At 52.3% G+C, this 21,688-nt stretch overlaps 1 protein-coding gene across 2 annotated transcripts in view; it reads left to right on the top strand.

Moving 5' to 3' along the window:
- Positions 1-4,840: 4,840 nt before the first annotated feature.
- The window catches only part of Abtb3 (ankyrin repeat and BTB domain containing 3), a 252,579-nt gene continuing 235,731 nt past the window's right edge, over positions 4,841-21,688 (top strand). For both annotated transcript variants that reach the window (XM_026397911.2, XM_026397901.2), the window contains exon 1: positions 4,841-5,975. In XM_026397911.2, coding sequence (XP_026253696.2) covers positions 4,841-5,975 — 1,135 coding nt within the window. The remainder of the gene's footprint in view (positions 5,976-21,688) is intronic.

The following is a 21,688-nucleotide window of genomic DNA, read 5'->3' as shown; positions in this document are numbered from 1 at the left end:
AATAGTCCCTTGTATGGATGAACTCTAATTCATTTCATTTGTCCTTATTGAAAGCTATTTAGGTTGTTTCCCAACATTCTATGGTAAAAGGACATTACCAAGAGCATCCTATATACTCTTGAGAACAACAAGGATCCCTTTGAGTAACGTCAGAAGATATGGTTTCTGGGAAGTCACAAGGAACATGCAGTGTGATTTTAGATACATATTAGCAAACTAGTGTTCCAAAAGATTGCCCTGATTTATGTTTTGTCACTACACATTTTAATCAAGACTGAATTTTTTAAAATATTTTTTAATCTGATAGGCAAAATAACTGCAGTTATTTTTAATGTTTTATGTTTACTTTCTATTTGCATTTCTTAGAAGATAACATATATAAGACTTGTTGTTTTGAAGCATTATTTATGTATAAAAAGGTTCAACTCAGTATTACTTAAATCTGTTAATAAGCAGAAACAACCAAATGGGGAATCTATATACCAATTAATATATAAACATACAACAAAATAATTTTTAGTCACACAAAATATTTTGGATGAATATTTAATCACTTGGGGGAAATGGCTGTACTATAAAGTTTCAGAAATTTTTTTGAGGAAAAATCGGAATGCAAAATAATTTTATGGAATAATCCCAATTGTGTTTTAAAAAAAAATACACATTCAGAAGAAAAAGTCCGGGGAAAAATTTAAAAGACTTGAAGGCAACACAACTTGTTGATGTTGGTCATCTCCATGAGGTAGGATTTTGAACGATTTAATTTTTCTTCTCCTTCCTCCTCTTCTTCAACTGAATTTTCCAGTAGCATGGGACTAATTTTGACATTGGCTGGTGTGCTTTTTCATCATTAGTGTTTGGGGGTCACACATCTTCAGTTGCTTAACAGCATCGCAAAGGGTTTACTTTTGAAAACTAGTCAGATGCTTGTTTTGGTTTTCTATAGTGCTAAGGAGCTTGTTCATCAGCACTGACACTATGTTAGGGGCAAGATCTTGCGTTTAAGGAATGTGCCATCTGGGAGGTGAGAGAAGACAGGCACAGGACAGGCAAAGTCTCCTAGAGGAGGGGGCACTTCCTCCTGGCCTTGAAGGATATTATGTATTGAATTATGTATTTTACATTTGCTGATGTTTCCAACTTACTCCATAAGTGTTTATTGCAAAAACAAAAATCAGATGTAAAAAACACTAACAGGTATTTACAGAGCTACTGTCACAGGTGGAACCTTGTGCTAAATCTATACATGGAAAGATCTTATTGAATCCCTGCAACCTTATCAAGTGGGTGTGATGGAGGGGGGGAGTTTCAAAGGCAAGAAAATAAAGGTGCAAAGAGACCGAAGGAGTGACCTCAGAGTGTGTGATGGGGAAAGCGGCAGAGGCAATCCTGGAATCCAGGTTGACCTCGTGCCACAGAAGATGATGAATGGATTCTAAACCCACTGCTTTCAGCTTTTCTCTGCTATATATGAGGCTTTTCCTGGTTCTCTTGCTACCTGTGAGCCACCGAGAGGCTGAGAGGTTGGCACTCAAGCCACATCAACACATCAGTGGTAATGGAGGCACAGGGTAGATGGGATCTCCAGGGAAATGTGCAGAGAAGGGAACAGGGCCCTGGAAACAAGCCCCAAGCAATAGGGAGCGGGGAACCTACCCCTGTCTAGATTGGGGGAGAGCAGGCAGCATCGAGGAATATTGTCCAGTGGAGGCAGCCCGAGCTGAATCTTGGAGGATGAGAAGGAAGGTGTTTACCAGGTAAAGAATGTGGGCTGAGGAAGCAGCACCTGCAAGGGCCCATCAGATACAACAGACAAGATACTAACCTGGAAACCCAGCAGGCACCGCAGGATGGCTAGAGCCTAGGATGCGTGTGTACATGCGTGAGTGTGTGCATCTCTGTGTGGGGTGCATCTGTGTGTCTCCTTGAGCACGTGTGTTCAGAAGCCTGGAGTGAGAGAAGCCACAGAGGAAGGCAGGATTCAGTCCATTAAACACCATCTAAGTTGGGGACAGGGTGAGATCTCCGAAAGTCAGGTCATCTGTAAGGCAATGGAGAGCCTTTGAATTTTTTTTTTAAATTATAGTTGGACATAATGTCTTCATTTATTTTTTTTAATGTGATGCTGAGGATCAAGCCCAGCACCTTGCATGTGCTAGGCGAGTCACACCTCAGCCCCCTTTGAATTTTTTTTTGATGTGTTTTTGAATGACAAAATGAGAGCTGGGGTTTTGGAGGTTTATTGGATTGGGTAGTTTGAAGAAAGAGGCAGAAAACGTGACCAGTTGTTAGAAAATAATAATAATCAAAGTGAAAGATGATGAGAATGTATTAGGATGGTAGGTATAGGTTGATTTGGGGCTCACAGATATGGAAAACATTAGATAATCCACCGGTTTCCCTCCCAACCCCAGTTATTGAGGTATGATTGACAATATATATAATTCTTAAGGTGCACTACACAATGTTTTGATGTATGTATACATTATGCATGATTACAACAATCAAAGTAATTAACATACCTACTACCTCACAGTTACCTTTTTTCCTATGTATGATGAGAAAACTTAAGCTCTACCTTCATAGTAAATTTCAAGGATACATCATTATTAACTGTAGGCCTTACATTAGGTCTCTAAAACTTATTCCTCTTTTGACTGAGAGTTTGTATCTTTGTATCTCACTCCAAGACCAGCCTCTGGTAACCACTATCCTGCTGTTTAAAAAAACCAAAACATAAAGATTCAGTTGCAAGTGAGATTATGCAGTATTTGTCTTTCGGTACTTCATATGGTCTCAAATGGTGGCATTTCCTTCTTTTTAAAGGCTGAATAATATTCCACTATAACTATCTGCTTTATAATTTCTTTATCCATCCATCTATGCACATACACGTAAGTTGTTTCCATATCTTGGTTATTGTATGGTGCTATAATGGACGTGGGAGTGCAATCAGCACTTCCAGATAGTGATTTTATTTCCTTTGGATAAATATCTAGAAGTGAGACTGCTGGATCTTAGGGTAGCTTTATTATTTTTTTTAAAAGGAACTTCTATATTATTTTATTCAATGGCTGTAACACTTTACGTTCCCAACAACAGCCTACAAGGAAGGGTTCTCTTTTCTCCATATCCTTGTCGACGCTTGTTATCTTTTTGACTTTTCAACTCTGGCCATCCTAACGTGTGAGGTGTCAGCCCATTATGGTTTTGATTTGCAGTACCCTGATGATTAGTGATGCTGAGCATCTTTTCATATACCTGTTGGCCATTGTTAAACATTCAAACAACAGTTTTAAAGCATGTCCTTCCTTCCTTCACCAATTTACAACAAATATTTACTGAGCACCTATTCTATGCCATGCCTGTGCACAGCCCAGAGTAGAATCCCGACAAATAAGCAGACTGTGACAACCTAGAGTGGCAACAGCCACCACAGAGAGGGGTGAGGGTAACTGGGAGCACCATGCTACTTTGGGAAGATTTGAATGGGCTTACTGTAGGAGAGGACTTCTAAACTGAGAGGCACTGTGTGGGGAGCTGGGGATTCCCATGTAAATAGACGTTTTTTGCTAGGGTGCATGCATGGGGACCCACAAATAAACACGGCAATGCCATTTGTCACAGAAATGCAGCTGGCAAGCTGGAAGAAGCCCCACCAAAACTTCCAAGTGGCTCACCGGAGTCCTCCCTCCAGGACCCCACCCAGACTTTGAAGGATGCGCACAGGTTTCTCCTGCTTGTTGGAAGCCAGCCAGCAGACAATGCAGCAACCTAGTTAGCGAACCCCCTGGCGTCCATCGCCCCTGGCCCCTTCTCCCCTCTCCTGGCTTTCCTCCTTCCCCCATGGAGCAAAGAAAGCTCCATGGAGCCGAAAGAGGTTTGAGTACCTAAAGTGGGGGATAGATAAAGGAAAGAAAAACAATCTCCAAGTATTGATTTGAAAAGGGAGCGTGAAGTCCAAAAGGCAGGGGCCGAAAAATGACCCTCAGGTAGACTCTTTGTGAACCGCTGTGGGGAGCACACCTCGGTTGTACGGTCACCTGCCAAACCTATCACCCTCCCGTTCTGGTACCAGAGCCGGAAGCACGAGGGGCAGGGACAGCAGCAGCAGGGCGGCAGCTTTTGCGTTTTTGTGCTCCCGCGGATCCCCCAATTCCTAGGCCGCCGCTCCCCACTTCCTGTAGCCTTGGTCAGGGCCGGGGGCGTGTCTGAGGGGCGGGGCCCGTGGTAAGGAGGATTTTTTTTTTAAGGGCGAAGTAATTAGCATCCTCCAACATCATTGGCTCCTCGCCTTTCCTGCTTTGCATATGCCCGCCCAGCTGGCTGCCCGGGGTTTGCAGAGGTTCAGCAGGGTTTGCAGCGGCCTTGGCAGCCGCGGTGCTTCAGTGCGGGGCGGGCGGGCACCGAGAGAGCTGCGGCCGCGAGCTGGGAGCCAGCTGCCAGCGGAGCTGCTGCGGCGGCACCTGGGGCAGCCTCCATCCTACCGACACTGTAGACGCCGCCCGGCAGCTTCTGCACCCATTCAGGCCCAGGAAGGACCGGGCCAGACACTTTTTATTTTGGATGAAAGGGGTGAGTTCCGGAGGGAGCTTCCCTCCTGGTCTGGCTCGCTTTTCAGTGCGCCCCAGCTCTGGCCCAGGCTCTGGAAGATGACTCCAGGGTCTGCCCTGTGCACTTCAGCTCCGGGAGGCAGCCGAAAGTAGTGACACTTGGTGCTGGTAACACCTGGTGGAAAAGTGAGCCGAGGTGGCGCGGAGCCCCCTTGCCCCACAAACCCGGGCGCCCGCTGCTCCTTCCACTCGGCTCCCCGTCGGCCGCAGCATGAAGTGGCGCAGCGATGGCCAGGAGAGGTAAGAAGCCCGTGGTAAGAACGCTGGAGGATCTGACGCTGGACTCGGGTTATGGTGGCGCGGCGGACTCGGTGCGCTCCTCCAACTTGTCTCTGTGCTGTTCCGACTCGCACCCGGCGTCCCCGTATGGCGGGAGCTGCTGGCCGCCTCTAACTGACTCCATGCACAGCCGGCACAACAGCTTTGACACCGTCAACACTGCCCTGGTGGAAGACTCCGAGGGGCTGGACTGCGCCGGCCAGCACTGTTCGCGGTTGCTGCCGGACCTCGACGAGGTCCCCTGGACCCTGCAGGAGCTGGAGGTGCTGCTGCTGCGCTCGCGGGATCCCCGGGCAGGCCCAGTGGCACCCGGCAGCCTGCCCAAGGACGCGCTGGCGAAGCTATCGATGCTGGTGAGCCGGGCGCTGGTGCGCATCGCCAAAGAGGCGCAGCGCCTGAGCCTGCGCTTCGCCAAGTGCACCAAGTACGAGATTCAGAGCGCCATGGAGATCGTGCTGTCTTGGGGCCTGGCGGCGCACTGCACAGCGGCGGCGCTGGCCGCACTGTCCCTTTACAACATGAGCAGTGCTGGCGGGGACCGCCTGGGCCGCGGCAAGTCTGCGCGTTGCGGCCTCACCTTCTCTGTGGGCCGTGTGTACCGCTGGATGGTGGACAGCCGCGTGGCCCTGCGCATCCACGAGCACGCCGCCATCTACCTGACTGCCTGCATGGAGAGCCTCTTCCGGGACATCTACGCGCGGGTAGTGGCCTCTGGGCTCCCCCGGAGCTGCAGCGGCCCCGGCTCGGCCTCCAGCTCGGGCCCAGGCCCGAGCTCAGGCCCCGGTGCTGCCCCCGCGGCGGATAAGGAGCGGGAGGCGCCCGGAGGGGGAGCGGCGAGCGGCGGCGCCTGCAGCGCAGCCAGCAGCGCCAGCGGGGGCAGTAGCTGTTGCGCCCCGCCAGCTGCGGCCGCCACCGCAGTCCCGCCGGCCGCCGCTGCAGCCAACCATCACCATCACCACCACACTCTCCACGAGGCGCCCAAGTTCACCGTGGAGACCCTGGAGCACACGGTCAACAACGACTCCGAGATCTGGGGGCTTCTGCAGCCCTACCAGCACCTCATCTGCGGGAAGAACGCCAGCGGTAAGTGGTGGCGCGGGTGCCTCTCCCTTCCACCCAACTCTGCTAACTCTCGGCGCAAGTTTGCCTCGCGTCCCCCTCCCGCGTTTTCCCGGCCACCAGCCACTGCCCCAAGCTTTTGAGGGGGCGGCGGCGCAGGAGGAGGCCAGAAACGCGCGAGTTATTCGCGGTGTTGGAGATCGCGTACTTGAAGCCGCCCAGGTTCCGGAGCGCCGGGTTCCGCCCCCCACCCCAGGGGCGGGGCAGCGGCTGTCTGCTGTGGGCGAAACCCGACACCATTTTTCAAAAAGCGGGTTTGAGATCTTTTGCACCTGGTGCATATCTTCTACCAGAACCCTGTTTGGCTCTTTAAGATGCCCCATTCCGGTGCCCACAGGTTTGACTCTTTAGGACTCGGGAGGAGGCGCGTTCCTCTCTCCCCCACCCAGTTCTCTATTTGGCCCAAGACCTGGCCCTTCCCACGGGGGAAGGAGGGTCGGGAGGTGGTAAACGCAGAAGGGTTAAGAGCTGGCTCGGCCTAGAAACAGAGGGTGAGCGAGGAGACGGATCTGTTCAAGTTTTTCCCGGGCAGTTTTTTGGGGGACCAGAGCACACAGCTGGTGATGGCGGGGGATGCTGAGCGGTGGACAAAGCCCTCAATTCCGACCTCCCAGCTCTAGCCGTCTAGGTTCCCTCCGGCAGGGATCTGCAGCTGTCACCACTTGGCTGAAGGAGCGCCACACCACGAGGGACCCAAGCAGGATGGTGGTGGGGCGGGGTTCGGGAGGGGGTTGTCAGCTGAGGGCGTCGTTTCCCGCGGGTCCTTCTTCGCACCGCCCTGTGCTGGAGGCCGCAGCTGCTGGGTCTGAACCCGCAGTTCTGGTGGCGGAGGGGGTGGGACCCGGGCCCTTGTTTTTTGAGAGCTCGCGCTGGCGGTCCTGCCTTGTCTGAGAAAGCCGGGGCTAGACACTTCAAAGCTTCAATTTTCCACAGGAAATGGTAGAAGCGTAACTGGAGACTCGAAAAGCGAAATAAAACTTTGTTACATATTCGGCGGTTTGGCCGGAGGTTGCGTGGTTGGAGCAGAAATGCAGTCTCTCTGGGCAGATTTCATTCATGTTGCTGCCTGTCTGTTCCCGGGGGCTGAAGGAGACATGCAGTGGGCGCGGCTAGGCCTCTGGGGGGGCCGAGTGTGCACATGCGAGTGTGTGCATGCGGTGTGCCCCTTGTGTAAGTACCCTGGGAGTGTGCGCAGGAGCGAGCAGGCGTGCAGGGCGCGGGGCTCCAGCTGAAACCATTTGGAAACGGCCCTGCAGCTCCGGATTCCTTCACCTGGGTTTGATCATAGGTGGGGGAGGGGGGAAGGACCAAAGCGAATGAGGTGTGGGTCTGTGTGTTGGGGGCCAAGGACCCGCTTTGATCCTCTTCTGTATCTCTTTGCTAGAGCCCCACCCCCTCTGCTGCCTGCAGAAGGAGTGCACAACCCCAAAAAAAGATGTCTGCGAGAAGGACACACACACACACACACCATCCGGACTGAGGATGGAAAGATTGGGGAGAAAGCATTAGGCTTTGTATGGGCTTCTTCAGCATGGGGGGGGGGGGTCACCAGCAAAACCCAGGAGCTTTGGACTGGATTGTTCTTTGTTTGGAAGCCCATCTCCACCAAAAAGCTCAGAGGGGCTTGATGTTCTCCCCATGGGTGCTCCCAGCGTCGGGTTTCAATCAGCCTTTAACCCTGGGCCACCCCTCTTTCTCCCCCTCTATGCTCCTACTTGGACTGGAACCTCTCCTTTTTCCTCCCCCCAGATTTCCTTTGTGGGAGATCAGCATTCCCCTCAGGAGGCTCCTGTCTGCAAATCTGGGCCCTGGGCTTCATCTCTGTCTGCTGTTCTCTTGAAGTGGTGCCTTCTGGCAGGCACTTTTACTTCTCTGGGCTTCCGCCTTCTCATCTGCAAAATAGGAGCTAGGTATATGGTACGCCCCACCCCAGGTCTTCTTGTACCTCTGTTAGTAGCCCCTGTGTTTTTCAAATAGGTTTTACTTTTATGATCCTTAACATCTTTTAAAGACAGTGTTTGTGTTTATTCTTTTTTGGAGTAAGTATAATTTAAGGAAAGAGAAGACCACAGAGTTGGTTTTGGGCAGGGTGAGTGTGTGGTGGTTGGGACTTGCTGCCATCAGGCGTTCCCCACACCACAGAGCTTAACTCCTGGGTCTCAGGGACCTTCAGTCTTCCCGAGCATGAGATATACTGTAATTTCATTGTGATCTCTTCATCTCCTTTCTTGGGGCTTGTTTAAAGTGGCAGGACATGTATGCAGAAGAGTTAAGGAATGAGTGATTAATGTCTTAGGCATCTGAGACAAACGTTCAATATCAAACCTATTAGACTCTTGCTGCAAACCTTAAGGAGGACATACCTTTTATAATAGATTTACCCCCCTTTAACTCAGTAGTATCATTTATTTATTCCTTTATGAGTTCATTTGTTCATCAATATTTATTGAGCGGTTTCTAAATGCTAGGGGATAAGCAAGCACTGGGGAAGAGGTAATAACAGCTGACATGGGTCCATCTTCACTCCGTATATTGACTATTTGATCCTCATGTTCTATTCGAAAAAGTTCTTCTCTTATCCCCCTTAACAAAGGAAGGAACAGGGAACTAAATATCTTGTTTGTCTGAATGCAGAAGGCCTGGCCTCAGGGTCCACCCTCTTAATCACTGTCTGTACTACTTTAGTGACAGATGAGTCCCCTGCCCTCAGGCCATCCTTCCTTCCCTTCATTATCTACACAGTTGAACAGAGACCCTTCACAACCTGACTTCTTTTTGTCTCCATTTTTATACTTTGTCTCTACCAACAGAACTGGGCTGTACTGAATTTTACTTTTTTTTTTTTTTTTTTTTTTTTTTGGTACTGGGGATTTAACTCAGGGGCACTTAACCACTGAGCTGCATTCCCAGCTCTTTTTGTGTGTGTGTGTGTGTTTTAGAGACAGGGTCTTGCTGAGTTGCTTAGGGCCTTGCTAAATTGCTGAGGCTGGCTTTGAGCTTGCGATCCTCCTGTCTCAGCCTCCCAAACCGCTGGGATTACAGGCGTGCAATAGGGTGCCGGGCTGTACATGTTTTTATAACCTCTATCAAGCCTAGGGGAGGGCCTGGAACACAGTTGGAGCTTATTAGATGCCTGTTGAATTGAGTGAGCTACTGAACTCTATAACACAATGGTGTCCTGAAAGGAGCTGTTGTGTTGTGAGTTTCTTGAATCACCTGTGTGAGTCTTTCTAGTGTGGTTCCCTCTTCTTATTGCCACTCTCTCCACCTGTCTGTCCTTCTAATTTGCTAAACTGCCAAGTGTGAGAAATCACAAAACTGGTCACCTGGGACTCACCTCTCCAAGCAAGATAGTTGGCATTGAGGAATCCCAGGCGTGGGCGTGTAGATCCTGCACTCTGGGGTGATGTGAACAGCCCTCAGAGCCGGGGTTCTCTTGGGTTGGTTTTCAGCTGTTGGAGGGTTGGGGCAACAGCTGAAAGGTCCCAGGGAGGAGTGGTGTTTCTGTAGGGGCTTGAAAATTTGTATTTCCCAAATTGATTTACCAAAGCTAAATAAGGAGTGGGCAGCCTTTGTACATGTTAGTTACTGTATTGAAACTCCAGAGCTGGCCCCTTTCCACCATCCTTGAAGATGTGGTTTGAGCATGATTTTCCCAGTAGCCCTCCCTTTTCTTGCTCATTCTTTGCCTTCTTCCATCTTACCCTGTGCAGAGCTAGGTACTTGGGCCATGCCCCTGCACTGTTAGTTGAATGAATATAACCAGTCCACTCAGACTTTGGCTTTTAAAACTTACTCCTCAACATCTGTAAAGATGCTATAAAGACCCTCCTGGACTTGAATTTTAAAAGTGCCATTTTCTCTGTGTTCTTAGTTATGTTACCTAACCTCTCTGAGCCCCATATTCTTGTGCTATAATGAAGGTACTAATGATGAAGATTAAATGAGATTGTGTGTTCTAAAGGATGCCAGTCTAATGCCTGACACATGGGTAGGAGCTGAAATGATTGTGATAATCGGACATGGAAGTACAATCTCTCTCGAGTCCAGATCTACTTACCACCTTATGCTCATTGCGATGGAATCAGCAGGGCACAAAGTTTTACCGGGATTTCCCTTTTGGATACTCCCAGTGTGCCTACTTACTACTTACTCATACCCATGGGTATGATAACCTCATGTCCAACACCACAAAAAGATTGTTCTGGTCAAAAGGAAATTAGCTTATTTTATTTGTTGGTTTTTTTAAAAATTTATTTAAAAGATGTCTTTTAAATAAAAGATGTATACATTTGTCAAAACCTATCACATCATGAACTTGAAATTTGTGCATTTCTGGATATTTCTAGACTTCATTTTTTAAAAAACAGTCAAAAAAGCCATAGGTATTCTCAGATGAAATTTTATTTTAAATGCAGGAAGAGCTTGAAGAGAAGAGAGAAGGTCTCTATACTTAGCAAGAATTAGTCTCAGATTTCAGCCCTGCTAGTTTGTAGCCAGTGACTTAATTTTGCTGAATTTGGTTTTCTCATCTGTACAGTGAGGATTGATTACATTTGGTTTTAAGGCACCCACAAAAAGAAGGAAACCCAAACCTACCACGTGGGGCCATCGAAGATGAGATGAGACGGGGTGTGTGAAGACTGCAGCCGGGCGAGGCCCCCTTGATGATGATGGCTTCCTTCAAAAGCAGATCATTCCGGCTGCTGATAACAATACTTTGGGGATTTTGAATAGTCTTTCCTTTCAGGGATCCCCAATCTCTTTATAAACATTAATTACCCAAACCCGAACTGGCTTGGTGGGGAGGTTGGTGTCGGGCTCGTCTGCTGGCCTGTCGCCCTGTGGACCCTGACTCTGCATAACTGCTTGCTCAGCAGTTTTTCTGCTGCTGAACTGGTCACACTGTTCCATGGCGGAGGGTGGCTGTGCTGGACAAAAATGTCCTACCAGGACCTCGGCTCCTCAGAGGAACAGGGAAAGCCATCTCGCGTGCCAGCCTGTAGCAGTGATCTTTGTTCACAGAGCACGTTTTTTAATTAACTGGCTTGATGTGAATGAAAACTTGGAATTTAGGTCAGTAGAGGGTTATCTGGTTTTCTGGGTAGACTTGTCGGTTCAAGGCTGGGGCACTGGAAAGTTGGGTGTTTCCTGAAACAAAACCAGGAGGGATCAGCCTGGAGACCCGAGGTCAAGCTGGGGTGCTGATGGCCTCTAATTCTGAGCCTGTTATTATTCTCGTGACCTTGAGCAAGATGACAATTCATCTATAAAATGGGTCTGATTATCATCTACCATGAGGTAAATACAAAATATTAACTGACTCTGGAGTCCGACACACCCGTAAGAAGCTGCAGGTTCCCCGTCTGTAAAATGGGTACGTAATAGTCACAGTTACACCTGTGTCGCTCATTACGTGACAGGCTCTGGTTTACGAGTTCTCCTTATATAATTGCTACAGTTACACCAGCTATTATAAAAGATGGTTCAGACATCTCAGTAGTTTAACACAATGGAAGGTCATTTCTTAACTCACATAAACTGATGGGTGGGAAGAGGCAGAAGGGTCATTTAGGTGCCAGGGCTGATTGATGGGGGTTGTGCTGTGTTTATCTTCAATCTGAGGCCTTCAGTGCCTCCCTTGGACGTCCATCCAGCCAATAGAAGCAGGAGGCTGAGAATGCAGGGGATCTTAAGAAAGGTGCTACAGGCGGAGCCTGGAAGAGACCTGGGTTGCTGTGCCCAGGGTCACGGCCAGATGTGTCATTGACCCTCTGGCTACTGACTGTCTGAACCCAGTGCCTCCCTCTTACCCTTTTTCCTAAGGGAGGAATCCATATTTTATCTGGCCACTTCTCCCAACTTAAAGTTCAGCATCTTTGGATGATGTTCACTCCCATCCATGGGCCCAAGTGTGGCTCCCTCCTCATGGCCTAGGGACCTGAAGCCAAGGGTGGACCATTGTCCCCACCCCGCCTCAGCACACCATGTCAGGACAGGGTGCGGTAACCACAGCACAACTCCCATTTGGAAATGGGCAGAGTAGAAGACACATAGCAGGCCTGGTCCTTAGTAGTTATGAAATCATGCCAATGCCACCGAGTGGTTGTACCTGGCAGTAGGTAGGTCCCTAGATCAGGTGCTTGTTCTGCTCTCTGAGAAGAGATTACTGGCTCATTATTCTCTCCACTTCAACTCTATCCAGGGAAAGATTTTCTCTGTCCATCATTCTTTATGACCATACCTGAAGTGGGTCATGGGAGGGGGCTGCAGATCTTTCAGAATTTGAACTTTTATGTGCTCACGGGTTATGATAATGCTATAACAGGAAAAGACTTCAAGTCCAGGCTTATGGACTTTGCCAATGCAATTCCCTCAACAATGTAGTGGGCTTTTCATCTATGTTGCTGCATTAGTCAGCTCTGTGTCCCTGTCACTATATATCAGAGCAGCTAAGTTGATCAGCGATTCTTCTTCTTCCCAACCTCTTTCTCTAGATCTTGTGGATCATTAGGCCTGAGTTCTACCTTCCACGTTGTCAAACATGACAATTAAACCAAACAGTTTCCTCTTCATGACATGGGTCTCCAGTTTTCCAGCCTCTAAGTCAATGTCACATCTCTCTGGCACTGATTTCTGTATCGGTTAGGGTAATGCTGTCTTGTGCATCAGATAAGGCCTCATGATTTCATGGCAGAACACATTAGAAATTGTTTCCTCCTTCCTTTAAAGTACAGGTGATGTAGGGTGTCACTCTGTCCATGGAAGTCGATGTCAGTTCTGTCATCTGAACATGATCTGAGAAACTTCTCTGACTGGGGATGACAGAGAATATGGCAGACTGAGGTTTCTTTTTCTTAATCTTTATTTTTATTTGTTTATTTTTCTGTGATGTAGGGACTGAACCCAGGGCCTCATGTGTGCGAGGCAAGCGCTCTACCACTGAGCTACAACTCCAGCCCAGAGGATTGAGTTTTTATGGGACAGTCCTGAATATGGGTATCAGATCCTTCCACATCCCACGTGCCAGGACCCCGCCACACAGCCTTGACTAGAATGCAAGGGGGCTGGGGATTATGGTCTTGGCCGGGTAGGCAGCGACCCCGACCACAGTTCTGCACTACCCAGGGACGTGCATTTTAAACCAGCAGCTAGCCATCTCAGCGACCTCACCAAGCAGGTCCTGTGACAGACCCCATTTTACAGATTAGGAAGTGGAGGAACAGAAAGTTGCAAGGATTTGCCCGCGATGACAGTGGCTTGCAAGTGGCTGGGCTGGACTCGAGTTGGACAGCCTGGCTCTGGACTGTCTCACAGAATGTTTTTGAGGCTCGGAATGATACAAGGGGTGGGAAGCGTGTACCCCAGGATCTCATTCGTGGCTTGCACTTGGTAACGGTTATCTGTCATCTTTGTTATCACGGATGGTCCTGTGCTGGAAATGGCGTGGATCAGCAGCGACCAGGTGTGACGCGCTCAGACGTGGGTAAATCTGATTCTGCACGAGTCGGCGCTCCAGGAAGATTGCATTCTGTGCCTGCCTGTCTCTCCCGCCACCTCCTGCATCTTATCTTTTGGGGAACCGCCAGTTGCTGAGCTGGGTGCTAGGAAGCCTTCCACACTTATTGCCTCATTTCATCTCCACCCTGTTCTTAGGAAGTGGGTGTTTCTGGTCCCCCCTCTTCCTGGGGGAGGAACCTGAGGCTCATCAGAGTCCAGGCACCGGTTTGAGATGCCACCAGTACTAAAGGGTAGGGAGGGGATTTGGGGTCCCGAGTCTGTGCCTGAGCTGCTCAGTGGTGAAGTACAACTTAGGAACCCGTGAGAGGAGCCCAGAGCAGCCCAGAGCGGCCGAGGCCGTGTGGGGCAGGGGCCTGGCTCTGTGGGGTGCTGGTGGTCAGGGTGACGATTGTCCTTGTGTGGACGTGGTCCCAGGACTTGCTTTACCCCACTCCTCCAGCTTCCCTCCCCCAGGCTGCCCCGTGGTCACTGCCCAGCCCTTCATCAGACCACCCTGTCGGCTGCTCAGCGGAGGCCCCAGGCAGTGGCTGGCTGGGCAGGCTCAGGGGCAGCTCTGTCCATACCCTGCCCCGCTGGGCAGGCTCGGTGCCCTTGGAAGCACTGGTCAAAGCAGGCAGGAAACTGTGGCATCGTGGAAAATTTATTCTGGTCCTTCTGTGGTGGAGACTGAACCTGGTCCTCCCAGAGAGTCGCAGAGCTGCAGGTAGGTGGACCAAGTGCAAATTCTGGCTCCACCACCTCCGGGCCAGGTGACCTTGGACGAGTCGGTTCATCTTTCCTGAGTTCAATTTCCTCGTCTGTTTAGTGAGAATAATGGCAGTGCTCTCGTGGGTTGTTAGGAGGACGGGATGAGTTAACTCATGTGGGAAGTCCTTAGAATAGCATTGGACACTCATGAATGCTCATTAATTCCGTAGCAGGGCTAGCCTCTTGGCTTAAAGAACTGCTCCCTGAACCATGCCTTACTGACTGAGTGACTTCTGATAGTCCATAAAAAACTAGACTTCTGGGATTTGACCACATAGCTGTGTGATATTGGGCAAATTACCCAACCTCTCTGTGACTCAGTCTTCTCTTGGCCAAACAAGAATAATAATGAAATATAATTCATAGGGCTGTTAGAAAGTGCCTGACCTAGAAATTGCTTAATAAATGTTAGCCATCGTTGGGTTTTGCTGCATCTACTATGACTATTTCTCTGGGCACCGTGTTAGATGTTAAGTAACATGGTCCCTGCCCTCATGGAGCTTGGAGGAGTGCAATGGGTTTAGTTTATTCATCAGAGAGTCATACAAATGCATATTTATAACTCTGACAGTTGCTACAAAGGAGAGAAGAGTCTCCACTGAGGCTCTTGCCAGGGTTGGGAGCAAAGGGAGATTTCATTAAGGAAATGAAGTGTGGGTGGGGCTGCAGCATGGCCAGTTTGGTGGAAGAGGAAGGAAGAGTGCTCTGTGAATGTAAAGAGCAGGTGCAAAAGGCCTGTGGCAGAGGGGAGCACTTTGGGAAGGAGGATCAGCCAGGGTGGCTGGGAAAGGGGAGGGGAGCAAAGGAAGCCAGGCAGAGGTGAAGCCACGCATCTGCCTGGTAGGAGGGCACCGAAGAGTCTTTGAGAGCTTTTCAGGAGAGAGAGAAACTGTGATCAGATTTGTGTTCTAGAAAGCCCAGCTCATGTTGGCTGCAGTACAAAAGGCATCCTGGAAAGAAGAGGTGAGTGTGGGAGGACCCGTTGGGGGTTGTTATCACCCCATCTTAAGAGTCTGAGGCTGCAAGACACTGAGTCACTCGCCCAGAGTTGCTAAACCAATAAGGGGCAAAGCAGGGCTTGGATCTGAGTCAAAGGACTCGAAATTCTATTTTCCTCTCACCTCAACCCGAGGGAGCAGCTGATTCAAGGCTCCCATTTTACCGATGGGGAAACTGAGGCCCTGCTGAGCCACTCCCTTGCCCGAGGTCATGTGTCACAGCCGGAACCGGATCCCCAGGTTTCTGGAGTCCCTGTCCACCTCCCTTCCTCTGTGACGCACTGTCTCCGCCAAACCAGATCCCTCTTGGGAGACAGAGTGGGACAGGGCCATGGCGTTGGGGATGGATTTAGGATCCTGCTCTGCATCTCACAGTAAAACACACGCCCGCGTGGAAGCCTGCCACGGTCCCCCTTCGATTGTGGCTGAGCCAATGAGAGCAATGACCGTGAAGATCAGGTGTGCTCAATGCAGCATCAAATTAACCGTTCCCCGGCGCATTCGCCTCTGAACGCCAGTCGGGGAGGCAGCCGAGAAGGGGTGATTGAAATCTTACAAAACCGGCGCCTGCCCTGGAGACGGAGGTGGCCTGGATCAAGGGATCTCGTTGTGGTGGCCTGTGTCCCGGGCTCTTCCTGATCCCAGCTCAGGGTACCACCCAGGGAGTCGCGGTGGGCCCCAGAAGCACGTAAACACGAATGGCCTCTTCCTCTGGATGCCTCTGAGAGTTTCAAGGAGTGGGGACAGGAGTGGCCTTTCCCTCCCTGACCTCCCGGCTCCGCCCTCTAAAGTCTTTGCTGACGGAGGGGCTGGCCCGGGGTCCCCCTCCCTCCAGAGCTGAACCCACCTGCCCCCTGGGGCTGGCAGGGAGGAATTCATTCACAGACGCTGGGGACTGCGCCTGTGGTCGCTGGAGGCTCCTTGTCAACCTCCTCTCCTGGCCAAGGTGGTAACACAGGCCACGGGACGCCTGTGAGGGTCAAGTGACAAGGGTGTGACAGGCAGGGAGAGGAGCGCCTCCCCCATCTCCTTCCCCCTTCCACTCTTCTGCAGCCCCCATTTTGGGCCCTGGTGGCACCTCTTCATGCCTCTTATTCAGCTGGCTGGGGAGAGGCCAGAGGCTCTGCACTGTAGGGCTGGTGTGGGGGGGGCAGGGGCAAGGCCCTTCCCCTCCCTGCACCCGCTTCTCCCACCCAGGTCTGCCGCAGTGGGTGTGGCTCTGTGTCAAGGCTTCCTTCTCTCCCAGCTTGGGAGCCGTGGGTTAAGGACACACACCAAGGGCAAGCTGGCACTGTCATGGCCTCTGAGGGCCCCGTCATGTGGGACTGCACAGGGCAGGCCGTCCTGAGCCCTCTGTGAGCCCCAAGGCCTCCTGAGCTCAGGACCCACGCTGCGTGACCCGGCGTCCTCCCCCCCCAGCTTTCCGGACCTCCATGCCCTCCTGCTGGAGTGGGGGCTGACGGAGGTCCCAGGTCCAGGTTGCAAGAGCCCGAGAAGCAGCGCTTTGGGAAGCCATGAAGCCCAGCATGCAGCCGTGGGGAGAGCTACCAGCCAGGGACCGTTTGCCATCCCCGGCACTGGGCTGAAGTCGGCGAGCCTGGGTCCCTCTGCGAGAGAGGCTTTCTTACCTCGGCTTTCCCAGAGAAGGATACCGAGGGCCAGAGAGGTGCAGACCCTTGCTCAAAGTCCTGAGGTCGGCAGGGTGCAGAGCAGGGATCCAGCCCCTGCATCTTGGCTCCGTTCCCAGCTGCCAGGAGGAGCGATTGGGGGATGAGAGACAGAAGGCTGAGGAGGTGACTGGTCCTAGACTGGGAGGACAATGGCAGCAGGCCCAGGGGTCTCGCCCAGGCCATCACACCTCAAAGCCTGAGCACGCTTGAGGGCAGGAGAGGTAAAGAAGGCGAGTCTCCCCGTTACATGCCACGACATGTTGGGGCGATGGCCAGGCCCTGCTCTCCTGCCTGCCCTGATGCAGTGGGTCAGTCTCGCTGCCCCCGAGGTTCCTAGTAGCCTGTGCGAGAGGAGCCATCCCGAGTGGCTATGCGGTTCTTAACAGGGGACGGCCGCCGGTCACTCAGCCCCAGGGAAGTTTCTTAGTGGGAAGCTGGAGGGAGTTATGAAGTTGCACGTGCTGACCTCCCCAGCGCTTCCTGGCTCCCTCTGCCGCCTGCGCCCTTTCTCGTGTCCCTCATGGTGCGCCCAGCGTGGTGAGACGTGTGCAAACAGAGGGCCAGGGCAGGAGCAGCACTTCCCCTCCCATGCTCCGGAGGAGCGTCTTGAGGTCAGAAGCTGGTTCAAAAGCTCGGTTGGTGGCAAAAGGTCTGGGACAGAATGAGCGAGCTGCGTACCTTACCTGAAAACCTCGTCTCCAGCGAGCGCACTGGGCCGTGAGTCTGGAGAGCAGGAGAGAGAGAGCTCTGAGGGTCTGGGCTCCCCTGGGAGGCACTGGCATGGCCAGAGATGGCAGCCCTTGAGGGTTTAAGGACAGAAGAGAGCACAAAGCTCTGTCTAGAGCAAGCTGTGTGATCTCAGGCAAAGGGCTTTACCTTTCTGGACTTGTTTCCTCATCTGAAAATGGAAATGATAAGCATACCTGCTTCCCACCTGTCTTCCAGGATTGTTTGGAGGCTCAGAGGAATCATCAGGTGTAAAAGTGTCCCATGCACTGTAATCAGTCATTCAATTGTTTGCCTGTCAAATGCTTAATCGAGGACCTACTGTATACTAGGCGTGGTTCTAGATGCTTAGCCTCCATAGACAAAAATTGTCACCTTCACAAAACTCATCTCTGGGTGGGAGAGAATGGCGAGACATAACTATCGGGTAATAAAGGATGCACGAGATGGAGTAAAGGATCCGACGTACTGGAAGGTGATACTTGCTATGGAACAAAATAGACTCCAGAAGAGCAAGGTGGGGGGGGGGGCTGGGAGACCAGTGTGTGTGTGTGGGGGGGGCTCTTGCAAGCAGTGCAGGTGGGCTGAGAGGAGGGGGCTTCTATCTAAAAGGTAGAATCGATAAGACAGTGTCTGAGCACCGTGTGACGGAATAGGAGGACTCAAGGACGACTCAAGGGCGTTTGGTCGGAACAACTGGAAGGGTGAGGTTGCCGCGGAGGAGACCGGGAGATGTGGACACGGTAGGAAGACGTGGAGGATCAGGAGCCCGGGACAGGCTCATTCGAGGGGCCCTTGTCACACTTAGGAGTTGGAGGGTCATGGCTGGTGTTCATGAGCAGGGATGGTCTGGAGATGGGAGATGGGCAACACAGAGCTTGTGCCGGGTTTTCAAGCCAGGAGCTGGGGCAGGGTCCCCAAGGCACTGAGTGTGGAAGACACAAGGGGACCAAGTCCAGCAGGAGAGGAGCCAGCTCTGGAGGCTGAGCCACAGCAGCCGGGGAGAAACCCAGGTGTCCTGAAGATCAATGGAGAGAAGCGGTCAGCATGGCGGGTGCGCCTGCGCGGTCCCTGTGTCCAAGGCTGTGGGAGCACGTGGGTCTGCAGCCCCGCAGACTGCTCCAGGGCCCATGAGGAAGGAGCAGTGTCCATGTCCTAGTGGGAGCCTGGGGAGGTGAGGCCCATCCACCTGATCAGATGGGCTCTCCCCAGCCCTGGGAGACCTCTGTGGGGGGAGTGAGGAGGCTCCCACCCCCACCCCACACGTCCTTCCAGATGGGACGTCCCAGGAGGCGCAGGGTGGCTGTGCTTGTGCTTTGGCCCCTGAGACAAGCCAGGAAAGCATGTTGCATGGAGAAGCTGAGCCAGGCGGGGCTGAGGAGGGAGAGGAAGGTGAGGGCCGTGCTGGGGACCCCGGGAGAGCTCCAGGACCCGGAAGGGACGGGAGAGAGAAGAAAGCCAACGAGGATCATCAAGGTCGGAAATAAAGTGCCTGGTGGATTCAGGACCCAGGGACCCGGCGCTTCAAAGCTGAAGGTGACCCTCTGCTCCCTGCCCCGGGGGTGAGGTCCGTTCTGATTCTTCCTGATGCAAAGCTCCTTTTGTTCCCCTTCACAGCTGCACCCTCACTTCCCAGGTGGCATTTCAGATTCCAGGGAGCAGAGGTGGAACTCACCAAAGTCATCTCTGAACCAAAAATAGCCCCGTCCAACCAGACACTTCCCAACCTTCCGTGCCCAAGTGCTCGCTGTCATTTGTCACGGCTGCCATCGTCACCCATGGCTCTCCAAGGCCTGGGCTTTAGGACCGCCTCGCCTCTGTACCTGAGGAAGGTTGGTGTTCCTGAGCCCTCAGTAGTCTGGTGGCTGAGCCAACTGGACATACACAGAAGGGACCCGTCCAGAATTCCTAAACCCCAAAGTAGGCAAAGGGTGGCTTTGGGATGCGGTGACTCATGGGGCGTAAGTCATTCGTCACTGACATGTCTCATCCAGTTGATGGTAAGGGGAGGGATCGGGGCCGGCAGTTACAGTCAAGGGTCTGGGTCAGATGGCCTGGGTTTGAGTCCCAGCGTCACGCTCTGGAGCTGTGCCACCTGGGGAATGATCTCCGAGCCCCAGTTTCCTCACCCACAAAAGCACCCGCCTCACGGGAAACGGCAGGAGGTTAATAAGCACTTGGCGTGGGTCAGTGCAAGCTCCGTCCACTCCCAAGTGTGCTGGGCGTTGGAGTGCTGTTCCCAGTCATGCAAAACCCCCATCATGCGCTCATCGGACTCTGTCGAATAGCCCAGGGCGTTTCGATCACTAGGCAGCATCCAGCACATAGTAGGCACTTAAGCATATCTGTTCAATGAACACGCTCCGTACACTTTGTCTTCGTCACTGCTGCCCCCCAGTACTTCGGTGGGCGCTCAGTAAGTACTCCTGGCGGGCAGAGTGAACCGTGGCCTGGGTGGTGCTTCACTGTCAGGCTGGCCAGGAGCCCTTGGCTGACCATTGGCCAGCTGGCTGGGAGTCCACCCTGAACAACTCTCCTGTTCTTTGCTCCCTCTCTTTGAAGAGTGAAAAAGAAATGAGGCGCTCATTATCCCTTTGTGCCCACTTTCTGCCTGGGAGACGAAACCTATTTCAAAGCTGAAGCCACGTCTTCGTGGACTGCCGGATCTTAGAGCTGGAAGAAGGCTCCAGAATTCGGGCACAGCCCTGCTGTCTTCAGTCTGGGCGTGAGATGGGTTTTGCATCTGAGAGCCAGAGGATTCAGAGACTTGCGTGGGGTGGCACAGCTGCTTGCAGGGGAGTGAGGGTGGTGGGCAGCAGGAAGTCCTGAGTTAGAGGAAGAAAGACCTCACGTCCCAGCTGAGCCTGGGTCTCAGCCCCCTCGTTCCCAGGTTGGGGTTCCCATCGCGCCCTGCCACCCTGGGAAGAAAGCAATGAGGCTTTGTGGCTCTTTCCTTAGAGATGATTAGCACCGGTGTCTGGTCCCTGAAGTCAACCGGGTGCCAGCCTCTGCTGACCACTGTCCCAATAGTATCTCACTTAATCCCACCGACACCTGAAGAAAGAGAGGCTCGGGGGCTCAGGCAAGGCCATGCATGTGACACAGGAGCTGGGGCCCAACCCTGGTCACCTGACTGGTCATCTCCAGGCCCTGATGCTAACCATGTTGGCACCTTATAGCCAGGGAGCGATGTGACATTGGAAAGTCCTCCAATGCTCCCATGATGCCAGGCAGCACGAAAGTACCCAGGCAGTTCCATGGCAGGGGGCGGGGCCAGCTCCCATCAGGGGAGCTGTCAGTCAATCTGATGAGCCTGGCCCTCTTCTAGCCTCTGCCTCAGGACTCCTCATGATGGAAGAGAGACTCTCACTCTCCCCAGCGCTCCTCTCTTCCTTTATTTGGGAATCAGTTTAGTGCCGACTAAGTGTGCCAGGCGCTGGCATAACAGGAAAGGCACGTTCCGCGGCCAGTCTCTAAACTGGTTTTGCCATGGCGAGGACGAGAGCGTTTTTTTTCTAGAACAGCGTGGCACTCATTGATTCCCATGCTCTCTCTGGGCTGGTTCATCCTGATGTTCTCATGGACTCACTGGCTCCGCCTCCTCTTCCTCCTTTCCCTGGGACCAAGTGTAGCGGCTGGTTGAGGGGGACAGAAGGAGGGTCGCCATGTTCACCAGACCACACAGCTTGTGCTTTTGAAGACCTTATGATTACCAAATCCGTGTCCCACCAGGTACCTCTACCAACATTCACACCAGCCATGGGACGGGCTTCAGTGTCCTGGGCCACAGGAGAGGGGGGAGGGGGGAGGGTGGAGGGGGGAGCGTCTTCCCTGCTGAGCGGCAGCCTGAGCATCCCCTGGGTTCCAAGTCCAGGGCTGGCTCTGGCTTCCTGGTAGCACTCCTGCAGCTCATGGGGCCCAGAGAACCCGGCTGACTATCCCCAGGTGGTAGAGCATGCAGGGCCCGTCTGAGGGCTGGTCAGGACGTGGAGGTTGGCCACTGGACAAATGGAGT

Source organism: Urocitellus parryii, chromosome 5 (assembly GCF_045843805.1).
Source record: "Urocitellus parryii isolate mUroPar1 chromosome 5, mUroPar1.hap1, whole genome shotgun sequence".
Lineage (NCBI taxonomy): Eukaryota > Metazoa > Chordata > Mammalia > Rodentia > Sciuridae > Urocitellus > Urocitellus parryii.
This window is presented reverse-complemented; position numbering and strand designations above follow the sequence as displayed.